At 42.0% G+C, this 16,015-nt stretch overlaps 1 protein-coding gene across 1 annotated transcript; it reads left to right on the top strand.

Moving 5' to 3' along the window:
- The first annotated feature begins 960 nt into the window (after nucleotides 1-960).
- LOC147860064 (uncharacterized) lies at nucleotides 961-2,793 on the top strand. Its single transcript, XM_087325161.1, has 3 exons — nucleotides 961-1,286; nucleotides 1,701-2,095; nucleotides 2,249-2,793. The coding sequence occupies exons 1-3, from the start codon at nucleotides 1,001-1,003 to the stop codon at nucleotides 2,639-2,641; spliced, it is 1,074 nt and encodes a 357-aa protein (XP_087181287.1). The 5' UTR covers nucleotides 961-1,000; the 3' UTR covers nucleotides 2,642-2,793.
- Nucleotides 2,794-16,015: the final 13,222 nt, after the last annotated feature.

The raw sequence follows: 16,015 nt of genomic DNA, 5'->3' as shown, positions 1-16,015 counted from the left end.
AAATTACAGAACTACCTTCTCTTTGTCTACCATACACACAATACTTTCATACAACTTACTTCCACATTCTCTTCTAGATGAGATAGGGATTTAGTGAATGGTTTCCTAAGTATATTTTATATTTTGCCTTGGAGCCTGTTCATGAGTTTGAGTTTCATACTTGGAAACAATGCTCCAACCTCGACCGGAATATTTCCACACATTTCTTTCATTGTCACAAGGTGCTCTATCCATTGCAATGTTCACTAATAAAATTCTAGAATATTGAAATGCACAACTCAACTTTGGAAATACATGTGAAAATGTTTCACCTTCGCCTATGTAGGTCATAGGCAATGTTCGAATATCATCATAAAATCTACATGTTGGTACCTCTAGGCTCCTAGTAATTGTGAGTTTCAAGCATATATTTACAGCAATGATGAAGCTCCTTGAGGTATGAAAGGGCCCAAGAACAAGTCCAACACACCTAGATATAAGAGCTTTGTTAATTCAAGCCTATCATCCTTAAAATACTTGCAATAACCTTGTTGGAGAACATTGAAGATATATTTGGTTTATGTCATAAACTCCTCCAAGTGAATGAGGCTTATGATTGACTTTTCATAATAGTTATCTAGCTAATTGAGTAATGATATTTGAAAGTAGGCATCGTGCTATGCCCATGATAATTAATATAAGATGTCCATCATATTTTTTAATAAGAGAGAGAGAGGGAGATGGCTAATGGGATATGTGCATCTCCAAGGATCATGGTAAAAGAAAGAATAAATATAAGGAAGTTTTTGGGTGCTTATAACAATGCTACCAATAAGAGAGGGAGATGATGCGTGTGTACGTTTTGCACATTTCGGACACGATGATATGTCAAAGAAGTGGAGAGGAAGTGTTTCCATGGGGTAAGAGGGCAGAGGGGTATGTAGTGACCTTATAAAAAGTGGCTCAAAGTTGGGAAAGACGAAGAATACAAACAAGCATTTTAGAAGAAGAAGAAGATACAATGGCCATGATGCTAGCCAAAATGATGGGCATTCTCATGTTGTGGGCAATAGCCATGATAATGATCGACCAATTGGCCGTTGATGCGGCGACCTCGCGTCCGGACCCACAAACCACACAATACGTGATGCAAACGACCGTGGCGGGTAAGGAACGGGCACGGTGCCTGGCTCGCAACAAATGCTACCTCAAAGTATTGACATGCCCCTCACAATGCCCAAAACGTGTCGCGGGGAAGCGATCGTGCTTCATCGACTGCTCCACCAAATGCCAGACCACATGCAAAAGTAATTATATTGCTTTTCAACACGTAAAATCGTCACGTATATGAAGCATGATGAATCACATGAGTTTAGTTGGTATTTCAAATGATGAATGAATTTTTGATTATGTAGTGGCTAGCAATCACCTCATTTTATGTATGTAGTTAGATCAAATTTGCAATAAAATAAATGGCACGCTTGACCATGTGTGCATATAAATCTCCTAATCAACTAACTAATGATTCTGAGTATAGTAAAAATGTAGTGTACACAATGTCTTAACCCTAGATTTAAATTAATGGCACACTTGACCATGTTTGCATATAAATCTCCCAATCAACCAACTAATGATTCCCATTATAATAAGAATGTGGTACACAATGTCTTAATCCTAGATTTTAAGAAACTCACCCTTTCCTTTCCTTTCGTTTTGAGAAGACCGCAAGCCGAAGTGCTCTGGGTACTCGTCTGTTTGCTATGATCCTCGCTTTGTCGGAGGTGATGGTGTCATGTTCTACTTTCACGGGAAGTCGAACGAGGACTTTTGTCTTCTCTCCGACACAAACCTCCATGTGAACGCACATTTCATCGGCATTCGGCCCCAGGGTCGCACGCGCGACTTCACATGGGTTCAGGCTCTAGGTATCATGTTTGACAACCACACTTTCAGTGTTGGTGCCAAAACAGTGGCCCAATGGACCGACCAAAATGACCACATGGTGTTCACATATGATGGACAAGACGTCGACTTGGACATTGGCGCAGGCAATAAGTGGAGCTCAGACATGGGGGAGGTTGAGATATTGAGAACTTCCGAGACAAACGTCGTGCAGGTAACTAGTGTGTACACGTTTTAACTGCACTTTTTACCGAGTGAGTGTCCTTCCGTTGATGTACATGTTTTATTCATCCATCAATCGTGGCCGTGGTTGGACAGACAACTGATTTTGCATTTTTTTTTGTTTGTTAACGCGCAAATTCCCTAGATAAACATCGATGGTGGCTTAATGGGAATTACGGTCGAGGTGGTGCCCATCACGAAAGAGGAGGATCAACTACATCATTACAAATTGCCGGCCGACAATTGCTTTGCCCACCTCAATGTCCAATTCAATCAATTCCGCGGCCTATCTAACAATGTGGATGGTGTGCTTGGCCAAACCTATCGTCCCAACTTCAAGAACCCAGTCAAGGTGGGCGTACCTATGCCTATCATGGGCGGTGAATCCACATTCAAGGCCTCTTCCCTATTCTCCACAGATTGCCTCGCTGCAAAGTTCCAAAAGGATGTTGAGTCTTTGACCATGTTACCTATTGCCGATTTTGATGCACATTGTACCGCATCCTCCACCAATGGCGGCATGGTTTGCCGGCGCTAAACTTTGGTAGATGTCAATAATTTGGCCCAATGTGGAACTATGAGGCTCGATATATATACTTGTCACCAATATCAATGGCAAGTCTAATGTGGCATTCTCTTGGATGTACTCGAGATAAAATTCCTCTAATCAATTGAATTTCTCTTTATCTAGTGGATCATGTCATGGTAATGTCCATTTATATAAGGGTATCATTGTTTGGCCATTGTGGTGTTCTTCCTAAGGGCTTTGTGGGCGGGCTATTTATATAAATCCACTACTAGGACATAACATAAAGGGACAATATTGATTGGTCACATTAAAAATGTTGGTACACAAATAGTTGGTTTACTCTAGTCCACATCATCATAACACGAGGAGACACATTCTTCCATCATATTCCATTCTTCCCGTAGTCTAGTCATCTTCACACAACCTCCCACACAAAGATCAGTTATTGTCGAGACCTAAATAGTTGGGATATATAGCTGCACATCTCCACCAACCAGAGTGTAGGGTGAACAAGGATAGTATAGAATGGATTGGCATGCACCAACTCTAATATAGTGCAACACTACATCAAAGATCTCGATGCCACATCCACCCATCCAAACCATCATTAAGATCATACATGATATATTTATCGGATACATCTACATCCTATTTTAATGATGTATCCAATGTCTGCCATGAAGCAAGAGAGGAAGTTCACTTTCATGCGAAAAGGGCTTGGTTGGATTGCAAGTACCCTACAAAAGTTATTTGTCAAGGTTTTGGAATAAACATTTATGACAATCGTTATGTGCAAAGTTGAAGAGGGTAATAGATGATTTAAAAGCATCAATTGTTTTTTAGTGGAGAATGATGAAGCATCAAGGTTGTTGGGTTCTCAATCAAAGACGAAGCATGTGAATTGAGAAATGGTAGGTGTCTCCTTGTCCTTGTGATCACATCATCATTTAAAATTATTATACGACTTGCACCATCCCACTATTAGGTTCTTCCTCATGTATCTAGAATGTGTGGTATGGGCATGGTTTCCATCCAACACCCATCCCCATGTTTTAAGTATTTCTCCTTTTCTTCAACATATAATTTTTTTTTTCTATTTGAAACTAATTAATTTTGTATACATAACTAAATTGCGTAGTAGAAATATAGAATTTGATTCTTCATCAAGCCCATTCCTTAAGCTTCTTTAATTCTAATAATACTATAGTTTATTTGAGGTTCAATATCTCGTATCTCTTTAGGATGTTAATTATTAAGCCAAATCCCTTGAGGTGCTCTAATTACCTCAATATCATGGATGTAGTAGAACCCTATAAGTCTTTCATATGATATTTTTGCTACAAGGACATCTTCATGCACTTGATTTGAGGCACTGAAACTCTCTTTATAATCAAGTCATCCACAAATATTCACAAGAGCACCAATCTAATTACCTCTATCCTTACATATATTGAGTGGTCAATGACTAGTTGCATGGCATCAACTGCTCTAAAAGAGCAAGGGCCACCATAAGTTCATGGATTGGATGAAAATGATAACATGAAATATGAGAGAGGCATGTTCTCCTCATATGATGTATATATATATTATGGGAAAGTTTGTTAAGTAGAGAATGAGATATAATGTGTTGCTAAGAAAAAGAGTCACCTCATTGTGGGCTACTAGAGGGATTGGGGGATGTCACTCCCCAATGGCTAAGGCGCCACATCATACATCAACACACAAAAGCACTTTTTGCTCCACTCATTGCAATGTGGAAGCCTCAAAGGTTTCGTAACGTAATCTAAAATCAACACACACAAAGTATGCAATCGCAAGTAGATTGATAATTTTATGAAGAAACATATAGGGATCTCCATTAAATAAATAATTTCTAGGTAAAAAACACAAAAATCTCGATTAATTAGTACGAAAAATCTACATGGAGGAAAATGACCCTTAGTGGATACCAAGGGGAGAGAATTATTACCAAATGATAGCTCCAAAGTTGGGGAACCCAAACACCCCCTTTTACATTAGAGTGCTAGCCCTTCTATACAAATTGGAAAACCCTGAAGGGTCCCTTTCACATTGAAAGCCCATTTGTATTAGCCAAAATAAAGGGTATTTCTCCATGTTAAGTACTTACCACACATAACAACCCATGAAGGCATTGTTTTTTGTACTAAAACCAAGTGTGTGGCCAAGAGAAAGGGGAACACAAAAAAAGTAGTTCTGGATTCAAGTATAATGAACATATCAATGTGAAAGGGAACTTGACTTTTTTCTAACTTCGGCAAAAAAGTCACATTTGTGCCTTTTTAACTCTTCTTCTTGCACCTTAGGATTCATAGTAGAGTTTTTCTCTTTCCTCTCACACTTTACATGAGATTAGCGTTTAGCACTTGCTCGAAGCAAATCACTAATCTTCTTGTATGTGCTTGTGGTCATTCTTGATTAATTGAACAATGCCTAGCTTGTTTATGTGTATTATTATATGTTATTAATTATAAGTTAACACTTAACCCCTAGTTGAGGCATTAATTAGCTCTTGGTTAAGAGACCCAAGCAAAAGAGGAGAGGAAGAGTTCTTATTGTTAGGGTCAAAGGCTATGCCAAGAATGAGATTGAATTCAAGAAGAGAATAAAAAAAGAGAAATGAGATGGAGATAAGGGGAGATCGATAATGTATTAATAATAAGACCAAGAATTCAACAAAAATAGTTGGGACTTAGAATGAGCAAAGAAATAGAGATATACTACTTATATGTGAATCCTTTTCAAGTAACTACAAACCTATAATCCTGGAAATATTATGTGACCTCATGTGGGTTATATGACACAACGGTCAGAGCTCATTCAAGACTTCATTATATAGATTACAAAGATTTTTTAATATGGTTATTAATTCCTTAAGTTGTATTCATGAGGTTAACATGATTAACTTTTACTAACAACCCTATAACTATGATCACCTTCGAGGCAAGTACCTTGATGATAGTTTCCTTTAAAAATATCAGACAAGAGTTCAATCTAGTGAAGATGTTATTTGATGCTACCATTGTTGTAAAATATTTAGCATAAAATACACATACAATATGTATTCTAAGTATTCTAACTTCTTCTTTTTTAAATACTTTGAATATGTATTTTATAGATAAAGTACGTTAAATACATAAAATATGCACTTAGAATACGTGTAGAATACTTGTAAAATACGTTAAATACTTCTTAAAATTTAAAGTTTAAAATATATATATATATATATATATGTTTTGAAATGATAAATAATTGTTAAATACGCAGAGACGTAGAATACGTCAAATTTTAAAAAACGGCAGTTCTAAAACGTAGAATACGTGTAGAATACTTCAAAGTATTCTAAAACATACTCTAAACGTAGAATACATGTTTTTTACCAACTATGGATGCTACATGCTCAAAGGGAACCTTCCACATTATTAATGGTATGCAAAACTATATTGGAAAGGTTTATGTTCCAATTTTTTTTGAGATGAAAATAAGAATTCTTTAAGGCATCTTGGAATACATCATACACTTGTTATAATTTCTACTCATTTCTTTTTATTGAAGATGCATTTTGATATTAATGATTATATAACTAAATGTCACCATGGTCAGATTACCAAGGGATATAATGTGTGACAAAGATTTCCAAATTACTACTCTATTTTGGAACCAAAAATTACCTTAACCACGAGCTCTAAAGACCAACCTCAAGCCTGATTGACATCCAATTGAACAGGTAAATTGTAATCAAACCAATGAGGATAACTTTTGATGTAATGAGAACAATAACTTCTTGCTATATAGTTTTCTTCGAACATACATGGATTGGAGACAGTCCTTTGGTGTTGATGTATGATTTTAGTGTGTAAGCCTCGATCAATGTTGACATTCAATATGGTGAGTTATGCACAATATAAAATATATACGAGATAAACTTATTTTATATTGCATAACACAACTTTTATGCAAACTATGATTCACAACCACGTGTATTTTACCCTAAACGAAAAGGTATTACTATGTGTATTTCTAAGCTCTAATACTTTATGTACACGTGAGTGCGATAAATTAGCCCCGCATGTTTGCTGACTACTCATAGGCCTTAAACATTTTGGTTACTTTTCTTAATTGGCTCAATCTTCTAGTTGGTAAAACACATCAAATACATATAAATAGTCATTGCAAAAGTTCAAAATCTTTTGAAGTGGGAGAATTCTTTACAAGGATAACTATAACTAACCATGAGTTAAGATTTATGACATTTTCCTTGATCTTATGATGGGATAACTATAACTAATCATGAGTTACAATTTCTGAATTAATTGAATATTTACAATTCTACATTCCAAGATAAACAATTAGGTGTGTTATCACTTGACAACTTCACATGAAGTAGTCAAGCGTGTGAATTCACCAAGGCCTATAGTTTCTACCTATATAAGAAGGTTAGGGCTATCTTTTGATGGGGAGACTTCACCTATATCAAAACGTTGGCAATGTTGCTATGGCTCTTTCCATTTAAGCATGTGCAATCATCGTGGAACCCAAGGCACAATTGACGTTAACACTAGATGTTATGGAACATCAACGAGATTCAAGTCTGGTTAGATCATTGTTAGGGGTGGTTGAGTGGTTTGGCACCCCCTTTCCTTTCTTTGGTCCATCTTTTGTCATATTTATGCTTAATTATTAACTAGTCTCTAACACAAATTGTCAAGTAAAAACGTAAGTTAGATACTCGAGCTACACCCTTGAGCCATATCCTCAAGCCAAATGTTGCACTTGAATCCATTAAAAAACGAATGAGATCCATAATAAAAAATTTATATGTATACTTATATATCCCCTTATCGAACACATACACACACAAACACATGTATATAAGAGAGAAATGATAATAATAATCAATAAATAACAATAAAAATGCCATTAGGGAAGGTTGTCATGGCATGACCTATTTCAATTTAGGTTCACCCACTCAATGAGGGGCGTGGAAACGAAGCAAGAGATCTAGGGGTTAGTTGATAGAGAGTAGCATAGAAATTAGATGTGAATAGGGGTGAACAAATTAGCACACCCTTTACGCATACCCCAACACATAATGACCTAGTTATAGACTACATGAGTTTAGAACATTACCAACTAGATGTTAGGCTTGATGTGGGGAACACGCAGGAGGAATTAAGTTAGGCTTGATATATATGTATGTATGTGTGTGTGTGTGTGTGTGTGTGTGTGTGTGTGAAGTTGAAGGAAAGAGCAACGATGTTATAGAAAGGTTTGGCTCAATTGGTAAGAGCTTGTCCTATGAGTAGGAAGTGAAGGGTTTGAGTCCTATTGTAAATATATTAAGTGGCTAAATGAATGGAATGGTGGATGTTATGATTCGCTTTTTGCTAGCATCAGGTGCTAAAGAAAACGTAGATCTTGTAAATAGGAAAATAAATGTGGTGCATGCAAAAATTTAAAAAAACATCTAATATTTTTATTTGGTCGAGAGACTCTCAACCTTATAAAAGGGTGATAAGAGCTCATTGTTAAGGGGAGTTTTTATTTTGAAGGAGGCAGAAGCACTACCAAAATTTAGAGTGAGCTCGAGGTTACCAATCAAGAGGGTGTGCAAGATCAATGACAACAAAAGACGATGTGGCCGTCATTTGTTGGGACATTGCACTGAAACTCGATGATCTCCCTCTAAAACGTTAATCGTGATCTTTTCTTTTCCATTTCTTCTACCTACTTGACTTCTTTTTATCTTCTTGATCGCTCCATGTAACAAAGTCAAGAATTTTCACGCCCACATGTACTTATTTTTACTTATAAAATTTCAATAATATATATTTATGTTATCTTGTACAAACCCTTGTTTAAGTTTTTCATGGTTAACAAGGAGCATGTTGGATTTTTTCGCTCGGAATTCCAAGCTCCGGAGACCAAATAACGGGAATTTGATGAAATCGACGTATAACGGATTGTTGAATTGTCCCGACAAGAAGTATGTTCGTCAACACAAGGACTTCGCATTGAGGATTGTGATGGACTTTTTGATCTCAATTTTGACCACCAAGCATCAATTAACATCTTGTCGTAAATGTTTCGGACGGTGGGAGTAGAACCCGTCATGTCATCATGTCGGTTGGTGCGAACATCCCATCCATCAAGTGGCACTTGAGATCAAGGTTGGGACGTTATTTTCATAAACTACACCTTGTCCATGAGACAAGGGTATATTTTTATTGTTATAATTAGAAGTATCCCTCATACATTCATGTCTAGGATGTGAACGTGCTTAATGGTCACGTTCAAGATGCGGATGCTGTTGCGGAAATCCGCGTGTACGTGTACGATCCAAGGGGGTGTTGTGCCTTTCGGCGCCGGATCGTTGCGTGAGTCGGGTGGGAACCGCCGAGGTTTTGGACTAGGAGGAGGAGAATTTTAAGGCAGATAACAATATGAATAGATTGAAGAAAGAGATCATAGAAATGCGTGAATACCACGAATATAGTGAATTAGTTTAACTTAATATTTAAAATCATAGTAATAAATTGAGATTAGAGATCAAAACTTGTGAATCCCACAAGCATTATATTAATCAATATTTAGATCATAATAAAAAACCCAAGAATCCATCGTCTCCATACATCTTTCTCTTCCCTTCATATAGTGATGGAAGAGGCTTCCCACATAGAAAGCATCGTGCTTTTTCTAAAGTGTTCACGCACATTACATGTGCATGAATAGATTTTCCTATCATGCTTTTCTTCTAATTATAGTGTTCATGCATGTGAGAAGTGCATGAATAGCTTTTTCGATCATCCGTTTTCTTCAAAGTAAAGTTTTATGCACTCTACACATGTAAAAGTAACTTTTCCTAAAACATATACGTAACATAACATTTGTATATGAGATATCTACCTTTTTAACACTCATAATATGTTGGTGTAATGGTAAGGCTTCAAATTGAATTTTACCCTATATGTATTTGACATATATTTTAATATTTTCTTCGTTTTCTTCATATTTATCCAATTAGTTATTTTATACGTTATTCACACACACGAGCAGATCCCGCATCGTCGACTTCCACACTGAGTAGTTGGAGTCAGTTAACTTGAACATTCCACCAAAATGTTCGTCCATCGCTCTAATACTAGTTTGTTGAGAATCGACTAGCCACAACTGGTTTGCACGTATGCGAGTGTAGGTGCAAAAATGAAAGTCGACAGTAGGTAGACAACCGAGAACAAAAATACAGAGACAGAAGTGTTTTTACATGGAACATCCGAAAGGGAAAAACGATGAAGGTCCACAAACCCCAAGAAACAAATCACTATATATACATAGAGAGAAATACAAGGAGAGTCACAGGCACCGACCTCGTGCTCGTTTACGTCTAACAGACAGCGATAGAGTTACAACTCTCATTCTCACTCACTTAGTTATAATGGCAACAACCAACTATATCTCTTCAACTATACAACAACAATTGCCATCATAATGATTTCCCTAGATGTATTTATACTAATACAACATTCAAGGCTATTTACTGACGGGAACTCAAGGCTCCTTATACGCAACGCTCAACCATAACCGAGCTTAGAATCACACACAGAAAACGGGAAATAATGAACGACACGAAGATGAGATGAGTACGTAGGATGTTTACGTGGAAAACCCAAACTAAGGGGAAAAACCACGGCAGCCCACAGGCTGCAAACTATCACTATGTTAGAATGTACAACAATGAGTTCACGGAGGCAACGACCTCGTGCTCACGATCCTCGCCACAGGCGGCGGTTACAATAGAGGCAACGACCTCTTTCTCTCTCTCTCTCTGTACAGAGTTACGCGCTCTCTCTCTCCTTGCACCAACAAGAAAATGACAACAACAACAACTAAAAGTTTGCCCTAAGTCATATTTATACTAATATGACTTTTCGGCTATTTACAAATATAGTCATGATGGACTCTCAGAAACATATTTACGAATATGTCTCTTCATCCGGTGAGCACTCCTCACCGGGTCTGCACCATCCGGCTCTCCGTAGCCGGGTACTCCTCATCCGGTTCTCACCGGGTCTGCACCATCCGGCTCTCCGTAGTTGGGTACTCCTCATCCGGTTCTCACCGGGTCTGCATCATCTGGCTCTCCATAGCCGGGTACTCCTCATCCGGTTCTCACCGGGTCTGCATCATCCGGCTCTCTGTAGCCGGGTACTCCTCATCCGGATTCGGCCACGGCCTATCGGCCTCGGCGAGTTTGTTCATTAACACTGTCCTTCTCCCTTCCCATCCCGAGGGACCTGTCTCCCAACAAACTCCCCCTTCACTCCGGCATGGGGTGTCTTACTAATCCGATCCTCTTCCGACATGCATCCAGCTTGTCGGGTATCAGCACTTTGGTCAGCATATCTGACCCGTTCTCGGCCGTGTGGATCTTCGTCAGTGCAAACTCCTGGTCATCTACTCTTTCCCGGATCCAGTGATATCTTCGCTGGATATGCTTCGTCCGGGAATGGTAGGCCGCATTCTTAGCAAGATGGATGGCACTTTGACTGTCACAATAGAGTCGGTATTCATCTAGCTGGATACCGAGCTCTCCGATGAAGTCCTTCATCCATAATATTTCCTTGCCGGCTTCCACAGCCGCCATGTACTCCTCTTCCGTGGTTGACAACGCAACCGTCTTCTGCAGCCTTGACTACCACGAAACAGCTCCCCCTACATATGTCATTACATACCCGGATGTAGATCGGCTGGTATTCACATCAGCCGACATGTCCGAATCGGTAAAACCGTCAAGTTGAAATTTTCCGGAGCCGAATCGGAGACACATATTTGAAGTGCCCTTCAAATACCGGAGTATCCATTTGACCGCATTCCAGTGCTCCTTGTCGGGATTGCTCATAAACCGGCTCACCACTCCGACTGCGTATCCTATATCCGGTCGGGTACACACCATTGCGTACATCAACCTCCCGACGGCAGAGGCATATGGAATCTTCATCATATCCGCCTTCTCGGCTTTCGTCTTTGGGCTTTGCTTACCGGATAACCTGCAGTTTGCCGGAAGTGTCGAGCCGACCGGTTTCGCATCTGACATGTTAAACCGGTGAAGCACCTTTGTCACGTACTTCTCCTGTGACAGCCATAATTGCTTCTTTGACCGGTCCCGAATGATGTGCATCCCCAACATTTGTGTTGCCGGACCCAATTCTTTCATTGAGAAGGTCCGGTTGAGAGCCTTCTTCAGCATCCGTATTTTGGCTTGGTCCCATCCGACGATCAACATGTCGTCCACGTACAGGAGGAATATCAGGAAGTCACCTCTTTCGAACTTCTTCACAAACACGCAGTGATCGGCCTGCGTCTTGTGGTACCCTTGATCAGTTATGAAGGAGTCGAACTTCCGGTACCATTGCCGGGGGGCCTGCTTCAACCCGTAGAGGCTCTTCTTCAACCGGCATACCAGGTGCTCCTTCCCTTTCTCCACGAATCCTTCCGGTTGCTGCATGTAGATCTCCTCTTCGAGGTCGCCGTGAAGGAATGTCGTCTTCACGTCCAACTGTTCTACCTCGAGGTCCATGCTTACCGCTATACTCAACACCGTCCGGATGGAGGTCATCTTTACTACCGGGTCAAATATCTCGTCGAAGTCCACGCCCTTTTTCTAATGGAACCCCTTCACCACAATCCTGGCATTGTATCTCGGGGGGTTGCCGGCATCTCCCGGTTTCAACTTGTACACCCAGTTGTTTCGGAGTGCTCACTTTGCTTTCGGCAACTCCACCAATTCGTACGTATGGTTCTCATGCAGGGAATCCATCTCATCCTGCATGGCACTTAACCATTTGCGGCTATGGGTGTCACCCTTCGCTTCTTCGAAGCTTTCCGACTACCCCTCATCGGTTAGCAGCACATGCTCTGCATCCGGAAATCTCCGGGGGGGCCTTCTCTCTCTGAGAGGATATCTTTGTCTTTGGGCTTCGGTAACCGGCTCCTCCATTTACTCTTCATCCGAATCTGATTCAGGGTCTTGGCCGGTTCCGGTTCCAACTTCCTCTACTTCTTCTTCAGCCTGTTCGGTATCTTCACCGTAACCGGCTTGTCCCTCGAGTGCTAACCAGTCTCTTGCCGGTTGGGTCTACTCATCGTAGAGTCGGTCCTTACCGGTCGACTCAGAGTTCATTATCTTCTTCTCCGACTCCCACTCGGCGAGCGTCTTGTCCTCCACGAAGATAATATCTCGACTCCGGAATACCTTCTTGTCGACCGGGTCCCACACTCGGTAGCCGAACTCATCGTCGCCGTAACCGAGGAATATGCATGGCCGGGTCTTTGGATCTAACTTTCCTCTCCGGTCCTTAGCTACATTCACGTACGCGAGACACCTGAACACCTTCAGATGCCGGTAGGACACTTCCTTACCGGTCCAAATTCTCTGTGGCATGTCTCCGTCCAAGGGTACTGAGGGTGATCTGTTTATCACGTATGTCGCCGTCGACAGTGCCTCAGCCCAAAACTTCTTGGGTAGTTTTGCATGCGCTAGCATACTCCGGACCCTCTCCATTATGGTTCGGTTCATCCTCTCGGCCAGCCCGTTTAGTTCCGGCGTCTTCGGCATGGTAAATTCAAGCCGGATTCCCTTCGAGCAATAGTACTCCTCGAACTGCCCCCGGTATTCTCCTTCGTTATCTGCTCGAACCGCCTTCAGCTTCCGGCCGGTTTCTCTTTCCACTCTCGCGTGGAGCTCTTTGAAGACGGATAGCACCTGATCCTTCATCTTCAGCGGTGTGGCCCACAGCTTCCGGCTGTGGTCATCTATGAACGTCACGAAGTACTGCGCTCCGGCATTTGACTTCGTGTCTACTTGACACACATCCGTATGCACCAACTCTAGTGGTGCATTACGTCTCATCGGTGGCCTTGGTCGGAACGAGGTCCGGTTTTGCTTACCGGCCAGGCAATCATTGCACTTCTCCAAGTGCACGTTCTTCACTGGAATGAGGTTGTCGTCTACAAGCCTCTTGATCCCCTTCTCGCTCATATGATACAACCTCTTGTGCCACAGCTCACCGGCAATGTCGGATGCCACGTTCACTTCTTCCGGACATAACCGGGCATTCATCACGTACAGTGTGTTGACCTTCCGGGCTCGAGCCACAATCAAGCTCCCTTTGCTGAACTTCATGACACCGTTCCAGATGCTACCCGTGTAGCCTTCATCATCTAGCCGACCGGCTGATATCAGGTTCAGACGAACCTCCGGAACGTGTCGAACATCCTTCAGCAGCAACTTGCATCCGGTTGGTGTTGTCAGCCACACGTTTCCTATGCCGACAATTTGGCATGTACCTTCATTCCCCATCCGGACACAGCCGTGATCACCGGCTGAGTAGAATGAGAAGCATTTCCGGTCCGGGGTAAGGTGGAACGACGCTCCAGAGTCTACCACCCAGGTCATCTCGTCACTGGCACGGTTTATCTCACTCTCCTCGGTGATGAGCATCAACTCTTCTTCACTTGCCGCGATTGCCGTCGTCCCCTTCCGGTCCGGTCCCCTCCGGTCTTTACCGTTCCGGTCCAGTATCCGCTTCGAATCGGTACCGTCGGTTTCCTTTTCCTTTCGGAGATGCCGACAGTTCTTTTGGAAGTGTCCCGGCTTGCCGCAATAGAAGCAAGTAGGCCTACCCTTTGACTTTGACCGTGTCCCTGACTTTTCCCGGTTCTGGGGACTACGGTTTCTTTGTCTTCCGCGTTCCGATTCGGTAAGGAGCACTTTGGAGTCGGAGCTTGTATCTTTATCTTTTCGACACGCCTCCTCATCTAGCAAGCTCGACTTTACTCTTGCTAGGGATAATCGCTTTCCTTCCAGCCCGGCGTTGCCCAAACTGACAACCAGCGTCTCCCAGCTATCGGGGAGGGAACCGAGCAGGAGTAGCGCTAGTACCTCATCGGCGAGAGGTACTTCCAATGAGGTTGCCTGGTGTATCAGCCCCTGGAAGGCATTCATGTGCTCCGCCATGCTGGAGCCATCTTGGTACCGGAGTCTTACTAGCTTCCAGAATACTGAAACCTAATTAACAACATTTTTGTTCTGGAACATAATGCCGATCTTCTCCCAGAGCTCATGAGCCTTGCTCTCTTCATTGAAGTTGTTGTACAGGCTCATGTCGATGAAGCACCGTATGTATGCCGTTGTCTTCATGTGCATCACCTCCCATATCGCGGCGTCGATTTTGTCCGGTCTCTTGTCCCCGAACTGAACTGGCAGCCAGAGGTCTTTAACCACGAGCATGTCCCTCATCTTAGACTTCCATACTGAATAGTTGGAGCCAGTGAGATTGAACATGCCGCCAAACAATTCATCCATTTTCTGTGTCGTTTCGCTCTGATACCACTTGACGGGAACTCAGGGCTCCTTATACGCAACGCTCGGCCACAACCGAGCTTAGAATCACACACAGAAAACGGGAAATAATGAACGACACGAAGATGAGACAAGTACGCAGGATGTTTACGTGGAAAACCCAAACGAAGTGGAAAAACCACGGTAGCCCACAAGCTGCAAACTATCACTATGTTAGAATGTACAACAGTGAGTTCACGGAGGCAACGACCTCGTGCTCACGATCCTCGCCACAGGCGGCGGTTACAACAGAGGCAACGACCACTTTCTCTCTCTCTCTCTCTCTGTACACAGTTACGCGCTCTCTCTCTCCTTGCACCAACAAGAAAATGACAACAACAACAACTAAAAGTTTGCCCTAAGTCATATTTATACTAATATGAATTTTCGGCTATTTACAAATATAGTCATGATGGACTCTCAAAAACATATTTACGAATATGTCTCTTCATCCGGTGAGCACTCCTCACCGGGTCTGCACCATCCGGCTCTCCGTAGCCGGGTACTCCTCATCCGGTTCTCACTGGGTCTGCATCATCCGGCTCTCCGTATCCGGGTACTCCTCATCCGGTTCTCACCGGGTTTGCATCATCCGGCTCTCCGTAGCCAGGTACTCCTCATCCGGTTCTCTCGGGGTCTGCATCATCCGGCTCTTCGTAGCCGAGTTTGTTCATCAACACTGTCCTTCTCCCTTCCCATCCGGAGGGACCTGTCTCCCAACATTTACAAATATGGCCCACAAGGGCACATTATCTCTATTTACAAATATAGCCCCGAGTCGGCTTCAACCGATTTGGCTATTAGCCGAATCGATTCAGATTCAATTTTCAGTCGTGACCGAATCGAACAATCGATTGATTTTTCGGCCTCCACCGAGTTACTATCAAGCAATTTAGTTCTCCCTTTAATTTGACTCGTGCACCTCTTCCCATCCTAAGGGACCTGTTACCTAACGGTTGTGACCA

This window comes from Azolla caroliniana, unplaced genomic scaffold (genome assembly GCF_043228905.1).
Source record: "Azolla caroliniana isolate FFs.n. ecotype wild unplaced genomic scaffold, voAzoCaro1.0.p SCAF_9, whole genome shotgun sequence".
NCBI classification, from domain to species: Eukaryota; Viridiplantae; Streptophyta; class Polypodiopsida; order Salviniales; family Salviniaceae; genus Azolla; species Azolla caroliniana.
Note: the sequence above shows the minus strand (reverse complement) of the source record. Positions and strands in the feature narration are given on the sequence as shown.